Source organism: Tachypleus tridentatus, chromosome 7, assembly GCF_004210375.1.
Source record: "Tachypleus tridentatus isolate NWPU-2018 chromosome 7, ASM421037v1, whole genome shotgun sequence".
NCBI classification, from domain to species: Eukaryota; Metazoa; Arthropoda; class Merostomata; order Xiphosura; family Limulidae; genus Tachypleus; species Tachypleus tridentatus.
In genome coordinates this window covers 53,734,617-53,754,879 of record NC_134831.1, presented here as the reverse complement: position 1 = coordinate 53,754,879, position 20,263 = coordinate 53,734,617, and the positions used below count along the sequence as shown (strand labels likewise).

Below are 20,263 nucleotides of genomic sequence, written 5' to 3'. Positions count from 1 at the left end.
ATTTATCGTACTGTAGAGCAAGTATTATGATGCTGATTAGCACATAGCTTTTATATAGGTTAGGTGCTTGGGTATACCATACTCCAGCTGATAACTGTGAGTCTCAATGTTAAGATTAATACTCTTAAGTCTAAGAGTACAAAAAAGTAGCATGATTATTCTTGCCACCTTTAGGTATTTTCTAAACTTCTCTATTAGATTGAGAGCATTCCAGCAAACTTCTTTTTGTCTCTCTTCTACTGTAGTAGGAATTGAATTCTCTGAGCATTTGTTGGAAAACTGAATACTAAGCAGTGATATTTGCAGGTGAATAGTGGTTTGGACATTGTGAAGGAGAAGGGTAAAGCAGTGAATGAGGTTATGATGAGACCCATTACAATAAATATATCATAAAGCTTCACAGCTGCTCGAACAAAACTTTGGAGAAAGACCAAAAATGGATGAATGACATTTCATCATAGAAAACTTATATTTCTGATAGTACGCTCCATCTTTATAGTTTTTCAAACACTCAAATAGAACAAGTTTGAAGCAGGAAAAGATTTCCCAAACATATTAATTAGAATTTTTTTCAACAACTTAAAATAAAAAAGGTGTTCTATCAAGCAGTTTGCAACTGAAAAGAACATTATACGTTTTAGCAACAGCCTACCATATGGAGGAAAAACTATGATATACTTAGTGTTACACTGGGGACATGTAACAGAAGTTGTGCTGTTTCCTCGCTGTTTCTCATCAATCCATCGTTGTAGACAGCTCTGGTGCACCCATTTTGTAGTGCCACGACAACGGCAAGGTCTGACCCACTCAGCTTCACTATCTTCATCTTGAGTTGCAAAACATACCCAACAGTACTGCCTGATAGATATGGAAACAATGATTACTTTTAATATATTGAATGGCTTGTTCAGGAAAATCAATATGCAGGAAGTTATAAATCAGTAACTAACTAAAGTGTTAATTTCTTCATACAAATATAAGAAACAACTGCACTCTATAATGTCCTTACAATTATTTTTAAAGATGAACATTTGAATTTAAGGATGATAAATGTTATCTCAAATCATAAATGACAGTTCTATAAAAAATAGCAGCTGATGTGTTAGTAAAAAACAAAGGAATGATAACTGAGAAGAAATTATTTGTGAATTTTTTGCATTGTAACAAGTTAAAAACATCAAACATATAAGAGAGGCATTAAGAACATAAATACACTAAATGGTCAAAAAACAGCTTGATAACATGAGTGTTATCCATAACACAGGAAAGTAAATCTTAGAAAGGAATAAAACTGTCATTTATACGGATGTTAATGATAAAGTGTATTCATTACAGTACAACAGCAACTTGAAAATAATACAAAATTTTTTTAAAAAGAAGTTTCAAAAATGAAGAATAAGTACTAGCTTAGAAATGAAAGTAATCAATTTGTAGATCAAAGCTGTTTGTTTGTGTATGGTAAATAAAGAAAACAACTGAAAACATTTATTTGTAGAAGATATAAATGAAATATATTCAATGAAGCATACTGAGGGAAATAATAGTCTTAAAAATGAATAAAATAAATGCTAAGTACAAGCTAAATGCCAAATTCATATAACAGAGAAAAATATAAAATTTGAAAAAAAAAAAAGGTTAGCATTTCTAAAACTGCTGAACAAAAAACCAATAAACTAAATAAGAACTTAAAATTCTGGTTGTATCTTATAAATGTTGATCAAAATTGTTTTCATGAAATGTTTGGTAAATAGAGGAGATGCTTTATTAAATGAATAGAACATGCCACTTAAGTTAAATAAGTGCTGAATTTGCTAGCAAAAGTAAAAACTGAAAAGTGTAAGTGTGGAATGTAAGTGATAAAAGAATTTTATCATCAGATATTAATAGGGATGGAATTCCCCAAATTGCAAAAGCATTTTAAATTTTATTTAACCTTTTTACAACAGGTCATGAGTCAAAGGCTATGTCATTGCATTTGTTGAACCACTATTTTATGTATGTATGTCAGTATGTTTGGAATCAAATCATAGATTATAATTCAAACTTTAATATTATGAGTTAATTTCTTAATTTAAAAGTAAATATTAAAAGAACACATCTAAACATGGGAGCTCCATTCAACTCTTTCCATTTTTAGAAACAGTCTCTTATATACTCTCCTTACAGTATGTGACATATGAATAACTAGTTAACACCTTAGAATGTCCCCAGTGGTTTTCCCACCATTTTAATCCTTGGAAAGGCTTCCTCATTCTTTTGATCAGAGATTTCAATGAAGTAAGTTATGTTTTTAGTTGACTCAAAGTTTCATATTTTATAAAATCTAAATAAATCTCAGTGAGTGGGCTTAATAAATTATAGTGGTATTTTGTAGTATCAGTGTAGTTATTTATGAATTTTCAGTTATTCAACTGTATACATAAAAAACCTAAAACCAAATTTTGATTGATATCCTCCATGTGCAAAATTTGTAAAGGCTTAGCAACCTATGTCCAACAACAACCGAATACAAAAGTCATAGCAATAAGAGATAATCGATTGCTTTACCTCTTGATTTATTGTTCTATATTTAAGAAAAATAACCTTATTACTATTTATAAATAAATTATTAATCAATATAGATACATATATATAGTATAACAATTGAAATGTGACTGTATATTACAGAATACTAGTCCACTAAAACACAGCCAAGACAAAAGACTAATGGTCAGTTTTATATTACTGGGTAAGTGACCTGAATGTATGTGCACTGTGTCAATGAAAGTTATGTAATGTTAACTAGGTATAACTGGAAGGTCAATATAATTCTAAATAAATATATAGCATTATGAGACTTAAGCTACTTAGACTACACATCTGAATTTTCATGTTAAAATATTTAGTTATTTTAGCATGAATAAAGCATAATTTATATTTATTTCCTATTTTTTTTTATGATGGTAATGCACTTGGTTAAATGACAAACCCTACATAGTTAGGGTATAGAAAATAACATGAAATATAAAATCTTACAAAAAACAAATGTTTGAAATGTATTTATAATGTTCCACAGATTACACAAATAATATTTGAGATTTTGGGGACAAAAAATAGTTTTTAATCACAACATGAAATCATTTTGCACTCAGGCTAGTAATGAAAAAGACTATGTTCACAAACAAAAACAAAACTTTAGTAAAAATATTTCATTGAAAATCTAATTTTTTGTTTACAAAATATGTGTAACCTTTACTGAAAGTCTACCAAATTTTGTGAATACACACATGCTGTATCAAAAGTTACAGTGCAAATACTTAACATGTACAAATGTGTAGACAAACTTGTGTATATCATACTGAGTCTGTAGCAAAATGGTTTAGACAATATGCAAAAGAACCTGAATGGTTTAAAAAAGAAAGGGGTTAGAGTGTTAAAAATAATTTTTAATGCTAGTAATGTGATGTACTATGAGTTGGAAACTTCGGAAACATCTCTTATGTAAAAAAAACAGAGTATGAAGAAAAGTATTTAAGTAAGCTGTTCATATAAACAAAAAATTCTCAGCTGTGTCTAGACTGAAAGAAAGTAGAAATATATCTGTTCTGAGTTTTGAGAGAAAAAAAAAAGGAAATTTAGATTTTCATTAAACTGTACATTATTATTCAGGCATGCTATTCCTGGATACCTGTGGGAAGGAGTAATAGAGGGCATTTGCCCCCTTACATTTCCCAAAAAATTTCACATATTATGATGTAAACCTAACATCATAGTTAATAAACTAAATACCTTTTGTAATTTTTGTTAAAACTGTAAGTTTGTGTTTTTGTTTAAACACACACAACACATTCTTCTGGTTTGTTGACTTATACTATAAAAGCTGATACCATATATACGTTGTCCTTCTTGAAAATATTTCTGTAAGCACTCGCGACACTATTATTTTTCTTTAATAAGAAAACCAAAACTAACACTCACAATTCTACACATCAAGAAATAAATACAAGGATAGTTATTATATATCAGTCATAGGATATGCATGCTCATAAAGCACAGTGAAGTGAATGTTAAAAATCAAAATAGAAACAGTTTCTTGCTAAGGCACTGAAAATTGTCATCATACATGTACAATAATTTATAAAATCGCTTAAAGCATTGAATAAAACATAACTCACCCATCTGTATCTCTTATTTGAACTGTGCCATTATTTTGATCTTCCATTCCATTAGTAGGTAGAATATGGCTTGAAACTAAAAGAAATGTATAATTAAATTAAGTCAAGATATATCAGCATATACTGATTTTATGTATTATTGCTACCTAACTCATTTATAAAATATGCTTACTGAAATTAGTTTCAAATGTCAATGGTTTGACAAAAGTAAAAGTTTCTAATTACTTACAACAATGTGGTTTACTTGCTGATCATTTCCAGATCATCTTTGGTAAATTACTTGAGATACAAATGACTCTGACAGTTAATATGATGCAAGCAAATTAAGTCAAAATAACAGGTCAAGGGTAACCAACACTGTCAATCATCTTCGGTGAATTACTTGAGATACAAATGACTCCATTCACCATAACAGTAAATTCACCACTGAACACAAAAATAACAAGCAATTATCTTTCCTTAACCTCAGCATTATTAGATCCAACACATATAAAAAAAACAAAATTCACTAAAAAGTCACTACATAAGATCTCTCCATTTTATGTAATTCTGCCAATGAATCCAAATGAAAAAAGCAATATATTTAAAAACTTTTACACACACAATTTCCAGACTTTGCTCAGCTGACTAAACAGATGAAGAATTCAACTTTATAAAGCATTTCTTTATTCACACCAAAACATTTTCATCAACTTTTGTTAAAAAATTTCACAAAATTGACACTAATATACGAAATAAAAAATTAATGTTACATTGCAGTTTACCATTTATCCCTTAAATCAGTTCAAAAATAACACTTGGAGAAAACTTACCATTAAACAAAATCCTGTCGACATTAAATTCACTTAAACCCCTAAACTTTACTGTAACCAAACATTAACAAATTTAAAATAAAGAAAAATATCTTCATTGAACAAAACAGCCCTACTCTAAGCTAAAACCCTAAGATTCCAAGATATATTTACTGAGCTGTTAGTCTCTGGTCTTGTAACCTCTTGTAATCTGTACATATTTCTGTGTCTACGTAAACTATTTGTACCTGTTGATGACATAATTTTGATAATAAGTTTCATATTCATAATAAGGGTTTTCTCATTACCAATTTAAACTATCTCCAAATTTTTATCCAGCAAATTAGTTGATAAGACTCCCAAAATAATTGACTTGGAGAGCCTAGCCAGCTGATCCAAAATAATAGTTCTACTCAGAAAGAGAGATCACAATAAAGAATACTTACCAGAACAAGGCTGTTGAAAACAGATTCTTCATTTAATAAGAAACATCAAAGAAAATAACCTTTAAACAGTGTAATACTGAGAAGTGTGATATTTTGATTTACACATGGTGCTAAAGGGGGTACTATACAAGGAGGATGTGTCAAACTTCTATTGCTTGAGGTGCAAAGTATCATAATTTTCCAAATATATATTTTTTTCCACTAAAATATATATTTTAGAAATATATTAGTACAAATTGCTAATTGTACTATAAAAGTTATAGTACATATATGGTAACAAATGTAAATGTTATTTTTTTTCTACAGCTATTCTAGACTATCTTTTTTGACACACCTTGTGAATAATAATGCATACTTACTATAAATACTGCATTTTACTGGTGTCTTATTAATTCTGTTTATAGGGCATAAATGTGAAATGTCTCATGCTTTCATTTATTTTCTGTTTCTATAAACATATGTTTGTTTTTTTTAAATAAAATGATCGAGAAGTTAATTCTTATGATTGTTAAGATTTATTTACATGAACATTTGAAAATACAAGATTATTTGTTGCTACATTACATTTGATATTCAAAAGTACAAATAATTTTCAGTGAAACTTTCAAATTCTCTAATATTTTGACAGTGATTATTTATTGGCCACAAAATGTTCAAGATAACAAGCACTACAACAAACACATAATTAAAGATTATACAGTCACTCTAACATTTTTTAGCCATCAAAGGTTTACCTTAATCACAGTATTGCAAACATCTAGGTACATATTGTATATGGTGATAAAAGAAATTTGACTCATTGTTTATGAAAGTTATGGTGCATATTATGTTTGGGAAATTGAGGTATAATTCTGACTGGATCATAGATTAGCACAGTTTATGTTACTACGTGCAAAGATAAGTGCTCTTACAATGGCTTGGCATGTGCACAGAAACTTCTCATGCATGATGCTGAATACACCTGGACAATTAGTTGAGTTTGATAATTAAATAATCATCAAGCTCATTAATAGATTAAATTCAACTAATCAGTTATTTTCATGAGATTGAAGACAGTTATAATACTTCAAAATAGCAAAATTGAAAATGCTAATTTTGATAAGCTGATCATTATCCTGAGTTGTGACACTAATTTATTAAGCTGAACAGCCCTAAGTTAATTGCTAATAATAGCAAGACATTATAATAATTCTGATTACTTGAATATTTGAAATAAACTAAAATAGTAGTGATGAGAAACAACACTTTAGTTTATTACTGTTATTATTCTGATATTAATTGATGCAATCAATTCTCAGATAATTATTTGCATCAATTAATTGACTTAATCCCTCAGTTCTAGCTGTTTGTTGTGTGATTAATACTGTCTGAGTCACATGCTTGTGATTTAATCACACTATAACTAGCACACAATGTTGTGTGAAGACGTTTTCATTGAGCATCATTTAATGTAACTTGCAAAAACAGAAAAAAGACATAATAGTACATGAAAATTGAACATAGATGCTACAAGTAGTTAAGGAATTCCCTCTTACACCTAACGAGATCTACTGTTTATGTATAAATTTAATGCCTTGCTAATCTTCTAAAGTTTTCTAATTAAGTCACATAGTTTAAAGATACATATCCTGTTCATTTTATTGCCCGTCCTCCCTATACATAAACATACTTTCCAAAAATTTCCAATCAATCACTCAGATTCTTTCTTTTACTAATAATCTTCCAATCTTCTAGCCAATCACCTAGATTTTAAAAAACCATACTGACCTTCCCACCACACTTTTCTTTTACCATGGTGTTAAATGCAGGTTAAGTTTTAAATTCTATATGTTCCATTTTTCTTAATGCTTCATTAGAACACAATTTTCCCAAAGTTGTATTTCATGCTGCATATAAGTAGTTAATTATGTATATTATTAATTTCTGCTTTCTTTAAAAGGAAAGCTATCATGAATTCACTATAGAGAAATTCCATCTTACTAATCTGTTCACTTTTATTGAGATGGTATTCAGATGATGGAATAACTTTTCACAAGGTGCCATGCAAACAATTTGCTAAGGAAATCACCAGTTGGAAGAAAAAAACACCAGTTAAAGCTCTCACTATGGACATGTCAAAGGGCGTCTTTTATGAGATTTTAGAGAGTTATTTTCAAAATTTAAAATTCAAATTTTGATATAATGTGTTGTTTAGTTTTTTAATTTGAAATAATATATTAAAAACAAAATACTAAATACACTTTTTGGTGTGTCACAATGCATGTTCTCTTATTAGTCAGTTTATATTGCATTATACCTACCATAAAATATCTACAGTAGTTAACAAATTACTAACTCAAAGTTTAGACACTGAAAACTAGAATATAAAATACGAATCTCCCACTTTTTTTTATTTCAGATACCAACATACTTCGTAAAACTACTAGAGTTCCCCTCTTATTACTCTATTTTTTTATGCTTTTTTTCAACTCTTAAGGTAGCATATTCTCTTTATATAGTGTTACTCAGGCTTTGACTTTTTTATTAAAAATACATTTTCATACTATGCTTTTTATATGAAACAAATATTGAAATAGATACAAAAACATATTCTGGCACATGTTTTGTAATATTACCATTGTGGCTGATTTGCATATTATAAAGAAATACAAAAGATGTGTCTTATGTTCCTTATATCTTCTATAAACATGGGTGAATACTCTAGAAAATGGGTTCAAACTTTGATGTGATGTGAAGAATTAGGTTATAATAAGGAGAAAATTGAAAATTAAATCAAAATAAATTGATATTTTTTTACATTTAAATGTTATATTTTTTCATAAGAACATGTTTATAACCAATAGAAAGAGTACATTCTAAAATATGTAAATCTGACAGTAATTGCCTCAAAAGCGAAGCAGGAGTTTTACTGGAAATATTGAAGTCTGTTGAGTAAGTCGTTATTCTGTACAGAAATGAGATTTTTAAAGCATCATACAGCTTAGTTAGAAAGCCAAATGACTTATAGAAGTTTTATGTGTATCAGTATAATAATTTCATAATGTGCTGGTTTTCTAAAATGCATCTTTGAAACCTACAAAAATCAATTTGTCTTTCCCCTTCACTTGAGAGAATAAATGAGGCTTACAGAATGGCTAAGCAAGTATAACGAGCAAGTGCAATGTGAGTACTAAACATCACTGTTTTTCAATATATTTACTGTTTTATGTTTGAGAAAAATAACTAAAAATTACACATTTATGACTAAATATTAAGAATATACACATGCTTATAAGTACTTTGTACACCTACACCACTAAATTCTGACCACCCCATTAGGATAACTAACATTCAAATCCTAGAAAAGCTTATTATATCAGACAAGGCATTATATACAGCCATTATCATAAACATTTTCTGCACTTATATTACTTCAGACAAACCTCACTTATCCTTGCAACATCTGTACTCTCCCAATACAATGTCCTCTGAGCAAGGATTACAAAAAACTCTATGAAAATTTCAGCTTATGGCACTACACATCAATTTGCTATCGAGAGTGTTGTATTATGATGTAATATGAACAGTTTACTGCCAATACCAGAGATTCATCACTTTACTTTTGGCAGGTTTCTGCTTTTGCTGCTAACAGGAAATAAAACATATGAAATAGATGTGAAAAAGGTAGAAGTAGAAACTCTGAGGAGAAGTACTTTGGAACTTGATGGTCAACACTAAAAATGAAAGAAGAGCATTAATTATTTTATTTGATTTTTTTTATGATGTTTACAGTTCAGTCAAATTGACTGAATGCACATAGAGTTAAGTTAGAGAAAATTGACTGTTGAAGTGAAGAACCTGTGAAAAGATGAATCTCAAGATGAAGGGGTGGTACAGTAACACAGATATGGTTACGACAGAAAGTGTTTGTACCCCGATTAGGATAATGAAAGTACAGTATATTATAAATATTATACTAACACACATCTACATAAAGATTTATGTACATTGAACGACAAATAAACTGTTTATAACCAAACATAGGAGGAGCAGAACGTGTTCGTGCATCTACTTTAATGGTCAGTTGTGTAGCCTTTCAGGTGAATTACTTGGCGCAATCTCTCCTCATAGCCCTCCATGATCATTTGACAGTACTCCACTGGTATTTTCTTCCATTCTTCTTTACAAAAGGCCTCCAACTCTTGCAAGTTTTTTGAATGACACTGATGAACCCTGGTCTTCAACTCATGCCAAACGTTTTCAATTGGGTTGAGATCGGGTGACTGCGATGGCCACTACAGAATGCTTATATGGTTCCTTTGCAACCAGGATTGCACATATTTTGATTTGTGCTTAGGGTCATTGTTGTGCTGGAAGATCCAACGACGCCCAAGCCGCAAGTTCCGAGCATCATTCTTGATATAAGTGCCTAATATATGAACATACTCTTCTTTTTTTATGATTCCATTGATGTGGTGAAGGCTGCCTACACCAAAATAGCTGAAGGATCCCCATAGCATGATTGAGCCACCTCTGTGTTTAACTGTAGAGACGGTGTTCTTTGGAAAATTTCGTTCTCCCTTCCTACAGAAAATATAGCAAACATCATTGTGGCCAAAAAGCTTGATTTTAGTCTCGTCTGACCAAAGAATACTCTTCCAATAGGTAAAGGGTTTATCTACATGCTTTCTTGCATACCTCAATCATGCTTCTAAATAAACAGGCTTTAAATATGGAGTTCCATGAGGATGGTGTGCTTTGAACCCAAAAGGACGTAACATGTTCTTAACTGGAGAGGTGCTTACTTTAACCCCAATTTCTCTTACTAGTTTCTGTATGTCGTTACGTGTTAAACAAGAGTTCCTACTAACTTCTCTAAGAACCTTCCTCTTGGTTCTCTCTGGAATTTCGGTGGGGCATCCATAACGAAGGAGGTTAGCAGTTGATCCTGTAAGCTTAAACTTGGCAATTATGTTTTGAACAGTGGATTTCAGCACATTAGGTTGTGTAGCAATACCAGAAAGAGACTTGTATTTCACAATCATTTGGTTTTTTTAAATCACTGAACAGTTGTTTCCTGTTCGCCATGATGACCAAGCTGATAATGATGGAGACAGTGCTAAATTGCTGGAAGTACATTTTTTCTGGCTAAATTCCAATAATTAAGAACCCAGTGTCTAGTTCTGGAATGGTATAATGTAGTTTATTCACCAAACTAAACAAAATTTTTATGGAAATATCAGTTTTTTCATACGTTCTGAACTGTACGAAAACTTTCTGCTCCTCCTATTTTTGGTTATTTGTTTATAAATAGTTTGTCATTTAATTTATATAAAACTTGATGTAGATGTGTGTATCTATAGTATTTATAAAATATCATACTTTTATTAGCCTAATCATGACACTTTTTAAGTTATGAGCAAAAAACCACTTGGGACGCAAGAGTTCGAACACTTTCTGTCATAACTGTAGTAGTACTGTTCTAATCAAAGCAGCTCTCAAGATCTAAGATGTTGTTCCTGATTAGGGAGGCTGGATGATCCAGTGGGTTATAGATCATAAACCACTGGTCATGCAGTGACCACTGAAGAGACTGACCATATGTGAGCTTGTCCCAAAGGAATCAGAGATTCATGGAATGTTCATATCCCCAAAAGAAACAAAACCATCTGAGCAGTAGAAGAAGGAGATTTGAGTAAAAGCTCAACTGCCTGTTCCATAGCCTGGAGCCAAATGAGAGTTGGTTGGACCCAGCTTAAAATTGTGTTGAAAAATACACCCAAAGAGACAATATACTGAGTTGGTACAAAACTGGACTTCTCAGTTTTGATTTATTAAACTAGCCTTGGTGGCTTCTGAAAGAAGAATCTGAGTGGGTTGTTCTGCCAATCAACAAGATGATGCCATAAATAACCAGTCATCCATATAATGGTAACTACACAAATCCACAGCATGAAGGTGATAAGAGAAAACTCATGCCACTCTCCAGAAGACATATGATGGAAAGGCTAGTCCACAAGGCAGACACCTGAGCTGCAAAACCTGACCCTTGTTCACAAAATGCAGATATCAGCAGAATGATTGCCATGGGAATGTGGAAATAGGCATCAGCAATATCAAACTTGATCATCCATAAACCTGGTGAAAACTGCCAACGTTGATTGAGAAAGAACACCATCATGAATCTGGGAAGATCTAAAAATTGGTTGAGAAGAGATAAAATGATGATCAGCTGCCAGTCTCTCATCTTTTTGGGCACAACAATTAACCAGGAAATAAATTCAAGAAGAAGGGGAACAACTTTCCACACAGCTCCCTTAAACAATAACTCCCTGATTGCCTTGGAATGAAGATCCACAATCAATGAATCTGTTGGAATTGGAAATACCAGAGGTTAAGAGGACAATAGAGAAGGTGAACTGAATGACCAGACCTGTTACTAGAACCTGAAGGACCCATGGATCTGTGATGAAAGAATGCCAGGTGGCAAGAAAATGAAGTTACTTCACTTTCATGGATCACACCTGCATAGAGTAGTCACTGATGTTATTGAAAGCATTCAGCCCAAGCAGAAGAGCCACAAAGATAAGGATGGGATCTGTTTTGAACACCAACAGCTCAAGAAGCTGAAGATGGTGTTGGAACACATGACAAACAGTTACACCTTGACTATTAGCAGGAGCTGAAGAAAGCTGAGAAGCCAATGATAACAAGAAAGAATGAAAATGGGCAACACCATTTTGAAATTCTAATGCCCCTGGAATACCACAAACATCAGGGAATGAATAAAAGGAGACTTGAATAACTCAGAGAGGGTTAAAACAGGTAGACAATCACCCTCCGACAAGGCATCTCTACCAAATAAATCCCCAACAACATACAAGCCAGGAAACTAGAGAAAAAACAGAAATCAATAAATGGACAAAGGTAAAAGTCATCAATGGACCAAATTCATTCTCAAATTGCTGTGGGAATGTTGTTGAGCTTCCAACAACTTTGGAAGGAAGATAAATATCTCAAAATAGAAGTGAGGGTCAAATGAATCCAAGAAAATTCTAATATCTTCAATGTTCACAAGGTCCAATCTGGAACCCTAAATGTTCAAAAGAGAATCACATTCAAATGAACCAAATATATAATGGGCATGAGATGAGATTTATCTTGCTTTACTAACCAACTAAGACAGGCAGTCTCCCATAGAAAGAGAGTATGATTATAGAAGGCCTGTTGCAATGGAGCTGAAGAAGTCAGAGGTCTATGTATCTCAGAATGGCTCATATGGGTATTAACACTTCTATTGATAATGAGAAAAATGTTTTGACCTTCCTAGATGACCTAAGGTAAGGGCCAGAGAGTGTTCTTTTGAAGCTTTTTATATGGGGTCAAAGATCAGAGATACAAGCTTTTCTCTTTCATTTTTGGGAAGTCAATGGATGGTCCAAAAGTTCCCAGTGGTTTAAGTTGGTTGGCTGGTTGGGTGTTTTGTGGTGCAAAGTAACTAAGCTATCTGTGCCAAACACCTGGTGAAAAGATAAAATTAAAGTAAAATTATTAAAATTCATAAAAGGAAATTATGGTAAAACAAAGCAAAGTTTAATTTTTGTATTGAAAACATAAATAGCATTAAAACCAATTTTTACATGTATTCTGCAGGAGTAAGAGAAAAACTACAGTAATACAAGTTGTAAAGGACTTTCTGTAGCATAATTGTAAATATTATAACTCACCGGAATGACTAATGGGTAAGTTTAAAAATCAGGGTTAGTCACCTGAAGTTGGCCTTTCCAGTCATAGTTTCAAGATATTTGATGTTATGGCTGTTTTCAGAAAGTAAAGGAATACAAGTTTTAAAATACTTTTTGGAGCAAAATTTTAATTATTACAACTTACCAAGATGACTAACGAGTGGTTCAAAGCATTAAACAACTGAAGTTGGCCTTTCTGGTCCTGGTTTCAAGTTATTTGACATTACAGCTATTTTCTAATTTCAAACCAAACTAGATGTACGTTGATTCTTAAAAAAGAATCACATTAAAAAAGGTTTAATGTGTAAATTAAAAAAACTTAAATGGTATTAAAAAGATCAATGGCCTTTAAAAACTAAAAACATTTGTAAGGTAGCCAGTGTCACCATCGCCAACAACACTGTCTAATGTTATGGATAAACCTTGAAAAAACATTTGGGGATAGACCCAATTCATCCAACTGAACCTGGATACGAAGGCCAAAAGGAGCAATGGCAGATCATCTGTTCTGTTAAAGCAAAGCCCACTGAGAAAAAAAACAACACAATCCCAGGTGGGATGCTTTGGTAAGGAACAAAGTTTTGAAGTATACAGTAAAGACAATTGCAGAGGTGCAGAGGAGGTTCATAAGACTATGTGTATAACCTCTGAACTAGAAAAGTCAGCAGTTAAAGATGAGAAAGCCCCAGTGCAGAGATGACACCCTGTTGATAATTTAAAACTGTTTGCTGTGGCCCACTTCAGTAAACAATTGAGAACAGTCTGTAGCTGTCGCTCAATATACCTCATGTTCGATGACTGACACAAGATGTGCAAGTTGTAAACATAAAATCAATTTGCAACAGTAGGAGAGAGTTGTTCAGTTATGGCATTAATCTTTATACTGAAAAGTGTGACACTCAAAACACAGCCCTGAGGAGTTCCTGTATAAATGAAGGAGAAAGTGTCAAGCCTACACAAACTTGGAATTGCCTGTCCATTAAAAATGTTTTGATAAAAATGAGCAAATGGCGATGTAACTCATATAAATGGATGTCTCACAAAATTCCATACCTACATGTTGTAACATAAGCCTTCTCAATGTCAGAATATTGATACAATATGTTGTCATTTCAGAAAGGCTTCTCTGACTGACGTTTCAAATTGAATCAGGTGGTCCATGGTGGAGCAATGTCGTCAGAACCCACACTGGATGGATGGGAGGAGGCTGTTTGATTCAAGGAACCAAACCTGACAAGCATTAACCATCCTCTCTATAGTCTTACAGAAACAGCTCATCAAAGCAACTGGATGGTAGTTTCAAGGAATCGTGGGATCCTTCCCAAGCTTAGAGAAAGATAGGACAATAGCCTGGCACTAAGCATCAGAAAAAAACATTCTCCTGCCAGAACTGGTTAAAAGCAATCAGAAGAATAGTAAGAGAAGTAGGAGACAGATGGCACAACATTTCATAGTGTATATCATCAGGTCCAGCCAATGTACTGCAAGACTATCGAAAAACCAGTTTGAGTTTCACCAATGTACAGGGACAATTATAGTCATAGAGACAATCAGCTTGAAAGTAAAAAGGTGATCACTCCGCCTTAGTCTTGATGGCTAAGAAGGTGGAAGATGAAGCAGAAGTGTTAAATACCTGATAAAAGCTTTCACCTAGAGTATCGGCAGTGCTCCTGATATAAGCTACTTCCTGGCCATCAAAGAGCAAGATCAAGAGAGGGATAATTATATTGCCCACTGACCTTTCAGATATTGTCCCATAGGGCTTTGAAACTGGTGGTAGAAGATATGCTGAATATGAACTTAATCCAAGATTCCTTCTAGCTTTGATGTCTCACCCACTAAGCATGTGCAAAGGCCTACTGAAAAGTGATGCAGTTCAAAAGTGTGGGATACCTACGAAAAGTATCCCAGACCCATTTTTGAGCCTTCCATGCCATGTGGCAGGATTCTACCATGGAAGATGCTATGAAAAATGCACAAAGGTTTTACAAATACATTGAGCAGCTGTATGTATAATACAGTCAGTTTCAGACAATGGTAGGATTAAGTTCTGTGAGAGCAGTGAAAGAGGGCCAGTTTACTTGATCCAGCTTCCATCGGGGCATGTGGGTTGGGTGGCATTGATCATGGCTGGTCTCGTGGATTATTGCCAACCCTCCATGAAAAATGGGAGAATAGTGAAGGGGAAAAAATTGAGATCAATAACAGTAAAGGACTGACTAGGTGCATAAAAATAAGTATAAGAACCAGCAGCGAAAAGAGAAAGGTTGTGATCGGAGAGCATACACTCTACGGAGTGATCCCTCCTATCAATATCAGCACTTCCCCAAAGGGGCTGATGTCCATTAAAGTCCCCAAGGATTAAAAAGTTTGACTGCAACTGTTCAATGAGAGCATCAAGGTCTGACTGATCATAGGTCTCTCCAGGCAACAGGTGGAGAGAACAAACAGTGATGGTATGACGAAAGAAAACATGGATGGCTGCAGCCTCCAAGAGTGTGTCGAGTGGCAAAGACAGGGTAGGATGGGCACATGCCTATCAACCAACAGTGCCACATCTCCATGCACTCATCCATTACACAGCCTGTCATTTCTGTTCAAAGAAATCTGCCAAAAGGTGACTGTATCAGCAGGTTTCAGAAAAGTTTCCTGTAAGGAAAGACATACAAAATGGTAGGAAGCAATCAATGTCATCCAGATTAGAATGTAACCCTAGACAGTAAAATTGTATCAAGGTGACCATTTTTATTTATGTGTAGATGAATTGGGTGGAGAACCCTTCTGTTTACGACCACATCTTTTTTCTTTACTGTCTTTATTCGAGGGAGGTCTATTGACATGGGCAGATTGGGCAAGTCTTTGCTGTTGGAAGAGGATTCTAGCGACTGAGGACACGAATAAATGATCGTTTTGCATCTTGGGATGGGAGAAGAAGAGGTACCCAAAAAAATGTCTGTACCCAGAACCAAAGGAAGTGGATCTTGGGAGTTGCTGGAGTGTACGTTAGGGACAAAGATGGGTGTTGAAGTTGATTCATCATTGATTGATTGATTGATTTAGTGTTTTATGGCACAAAGCAGTGAGGCTATCTGCGCCAGACATTCGGTAAAAATGTAAAAAATAAATAAATAAATGTAGTAATAGACATAAATGGAAATGAAGGTAAAACAAAAAAGTATAAAACCAATGTTGACACCTAGTCTACAATGTCAAGATAGAAGGCAGAGTATAAGAAGTTGTAAGGTATTTACTCTAGCAAAAAGATAATGATCATAACCCGCCAGGAAGACTAACAGGTAAGTTCAAGAACCACCGTCAGTCACCTGAAGTTGGTCTTTCCAGTCCTGGTTCCGGGTTGTGTGTCATAGCAACCAGTATCAAAATGTAAAAGAATAGAAGTTTTAAAAGATACATAGCAAAATTGTAACAATGAGTAGCCAAATGTCCAGTAAAAAGATAAAAGTCAAGTAAATGGAGTAAAATTTGTAAAAGTAATTGAAGATAAAAGCAAAACGGCAATTAAAACAGAAAATGGCGTAAAAACCAATGTTGACATCCAGTCAACAAAGTTGTAAAGGACTACCTGTAGCAGAATGGTAATGATCATAACCTGCCAGGAAGACTAACAGGTAAGTATAAAAACCACTGTCAGTCACCTGAAGTTGGTCTTTCCAGTCCTGGTTCCGGGTTATGAGTCAATATGGCCAGTACTAAAAAGTAAAGTAGTAAAAGTGTGAAATAATATGCAGCAAAAGTATAATAACAACTCGCCAGGACGACTAACGAGTAGTTCAAACAGTAGCGTCAGTCACCTGAAGTTGGCCTTTCCAGTCCTGGTGTCGAGTTATTTAATGTTCTGGCCATTGTCCAATGTCAAATTGAATGAGAGAGATTAAAACTGTAAAAAAGGAACCACAATTAAAAGGTGTAATGAATAAATATGCAACACTTAAATGAGATTAAAAAGATTAATGGCCATTAAAAAATTAAAAACATTATCAAGGTGGACAGAGTCACCATCACCAATAACTCTGTCCAATGTTACAGACTGACCCTGGGAAAAAATATGTTTAAAATATTGCCGTCGTTGAGAATTGTAACGATGGCAAGAAAGTAAAACGTGGCTGATAGTGACTTGAGTGTTACACAAACTACACATTGGTGCATCAGTTCCAGATAAAAGAAAATGATGAGTTAAAAAACTGTGACCAATGCGTAGCCTAGTGAGAACAACTTCCTCCTTCCGAACTTTATAGAAGCTAGATGGCCAAAGTCCAATTTTGGGTTTGATTTGAAAAAGTTTGTTGTCGCATTGCTCACTCCAAGTGGACTGCCAGCTGGCACGGAGCCGAGCCTTGAAGACAACACCATAGTCCATGTCTGGAATAGGCATAGGAGTGATGGTGCTGAAGCAGACATATTTAGCTGCCATGTCTGCAAGCTCGTTCCGAATACCAACATGGCCTGGTATCCAGAAAAACTGGATTGAAGTAGCTGCTAATGAGAAATGGGCCAGTCGGTTTCGAATATCAGTGAGAATAGGATGTGAGCTAACATGTAGCGATTCCAAGGCAAGTATAGAACAAAGCGAATCAGTATAAATAGTGCAGTTGGAGTACTGCTCAGCTGCAATATGATTCAGGGCAAGAGATATGGCATACAGTTCAGCAGTGAACACAGAAGCTGTAGAAGGGATTCTGCACGCAACTACTGACCCATAGCAAACCATAGCAGAGGCCACTGAATTACCTGATTTGGAACCATCTGTATAAATGGGAACTGAATGATTGTTTGAAAGATATTCATTGAATAAAAGACGGTACTTCCAATCTGGAGTATCTGCCTTTTTTAGGTGACTGAAAGAAAGGTCACATTTCGGGGCTGTAATAAGCCATGGTGGGATGGGCCGACCTGTGGAATCTGCAATGTTATCCAAGGACAGACCCAATTCATCCAATTGTGCCCGGATGCGAAGGCCAAACGGAGCAATGACAGATCGTCTGTTCTGAAAAAGTACTGCCCATCGAGGAAGGAAAACACATTTCCAGGTGGGATGCTTTGGTGAGAAATGAAGTTTTGAAGTATATTGTAAAGATAGTTGCAAACGGCGAAGGTGTAGAGAAGGTTCATGAGATTCAATGTATTTACTTTGAACTGGAGAGGTACGGAAAGCCCTAGTGCAGAGATGAAGTCCTTGGTGATGAATGGGGTGCAGCATCTTTAAGGCCGAGGGTCTGGCAGAGCCATGGACCATTGATCCATAATCGAGTTTTGATCTAATAAGAGCATGATATACCTTTAACATTGAACAGCGATCTGCCCCCCAACTGGTAGAAGAGAGAACATGGAGGATGTTCAGTGCTCTTGTGCATTTGACCGAAGCTGCTTTAAGTGTGGTATAAAGGTCAGTTTACGATCAAAGATAAGCCCCAAGAACTTGGTCTCGGGACCACTGGCAGCAAAACTTCACCGATATGAAGTTCAGGATCAGGGTGAATACCCCGTCAACGGCAAAAGTGCATGCATACAGTTTTGGAGAGAGATAAATTAAAGCTGTTCACCAGAGTCCACTTCTGTACACAATTGAGGGCAGTTTGTAGTTGCCACTCAATATATCTCATGTTTGACGACTGACATGAGATGTGATAGTCGTCGACATACAGCCCATTCGCAACAGTGAGAGGAAGTTGTTCAGTGATGGCATTTATCTTTATACTGAAGAGTGTAACACTCAATACACAGCCTTAAGGAACTCCCAAGTTCCTGTACAAAAGAACGGGAAAGTGTCGAACCCACACAAACTTGGAATCTCCTGTCCATTAAAAATTTTTTAATAAACATGGGTAGATGGCCACGTAACCCATATGTATGGGGGTCTCGCAAAACGCCATACCTCCATGTTGTGTCATAAGCCTTCTCTATGTCAAAGAATATTGATACAAGATGTTGGCGGTTGAGAAAGGCTTCTCTGATAGATGTTTCAAGACGAATTAGGTGGTCTGTGGTGGAGTGCTGTCAACAGAACCCACACTGGGTGGTTGATTCATCAATTTTTTTATCCATGGAGGTCAAAAGACTTTTGATTTGGATAGGAGCAAACAAACTTCCTCAGTGCTCTGCAGTTGATTTCTAGCACTTGAGAGGCTCAAGCTACTGCTGTGACACAACTTGCAAAAACTGGGATGTCAGTGATCATTTAGAGGCAGTTTTCTTTGATACAACACCAAACACTGGTCACAGATATGCTGGTTGTTAGAACAAAGATTAAATAAGGATCTTCTGTATTTCTCATGCTAGCACCATATCTTAGAATTTATCCTGGCATTTGTTTTTTTAAAGACTGTATGGTCTTTCCTCTGGTCTAGATAATGCAATTTTCACTTAATTCCAGCAATCTTGAAAATACCTGGATCTGTCCAATTATGAAACTGTTATTGAGCATGATACAATACCAGAACCCACAAAATAAGGTAACAGCAGTGTCACCAAATTTATTAAAATACAACTTCAGATCAGCCAACATAAATACAATAATCAAGAGATTTGTAACTAACCATAACAATTCTTGGTGATGTTACTCTTCATGAAAAGTGATTATAGCACCTGAAGAATTGCACCATGTATGATGAATAGTCAAGGCATTATATGCCCTCCATGACATTTGCATCTTTGTTGTTCAAGTCTATTTTCAAGTATGGTTCATTACTTTTGTTCCTTGTAATGATCTTAACTTCCTACAATGTCTTTTTGAGTATCAGTTGAATTTTGCTCTTGTAAAATCTGTTTTTTGAAACTTTACTAAACATTTGTCATATTTCAATGAGGAACACATTGTTTTCATATTTTTTTTATTCAGATGTATCCACAGAAACAAAACAAGCGATGGTAAAGGCAGAATACAAGAAGTATGGTATGGATGAACCTCCAAAATGTATGTAGTTGAATATTACAAAGTATGGAATGTTTAATTAAATATTTCATCACAACAGACTTCTTCAGATGCTTGAAAATCCTCCTAGGTTTCTGAATTATGACCCTGAGTTATGTGAGCTCAGAATGAGGCATTAAAGACAGTTCCACACTTGAATGTGGTAAATGGCAATATTAAAAGGGAGGTATGCCCTTATTAAGGAATATAATGCTATCAT

General features: G+C 34.3%; 1 protein-coding gene across 5 annotated transcripts in view; it reads right to left on the bottom strand.

Moving 5' to 3' along the window:
- Positions 1–20,263, bottom strand: part of LOC143255673 (E3 ubiquitin-protein ligase MARCHF5-like) — a 35,325-nt gene that overhangs the window by 13,269 nt on the left and 1,793 nt on the right. For 3 of the 5 annotated variants that reach the window (XM_076511713.1, XM_076511717.1, XM_076511714.1), the window contains exons 2-3: positions 4,155–4,230; positions 653–858 (exon numbers count right to left, since the gene is read on the bottom strand). In XM_076511713.1, the coding sequence (XP_076367828.1) occupies positions 653–858; positions 4,155–4,201 (253 nt within the window). In that variant the 5' untranslated portion in view covers positions 4,202–4,230. The remainder of the gene's footprint in view (positions 1–652; positions 859–4,154; positions 4,231–20,263) is intronic. The other 2 variants (XM_076511715.1, XM_076511716.1) reach the window with 1 other exon arrangement.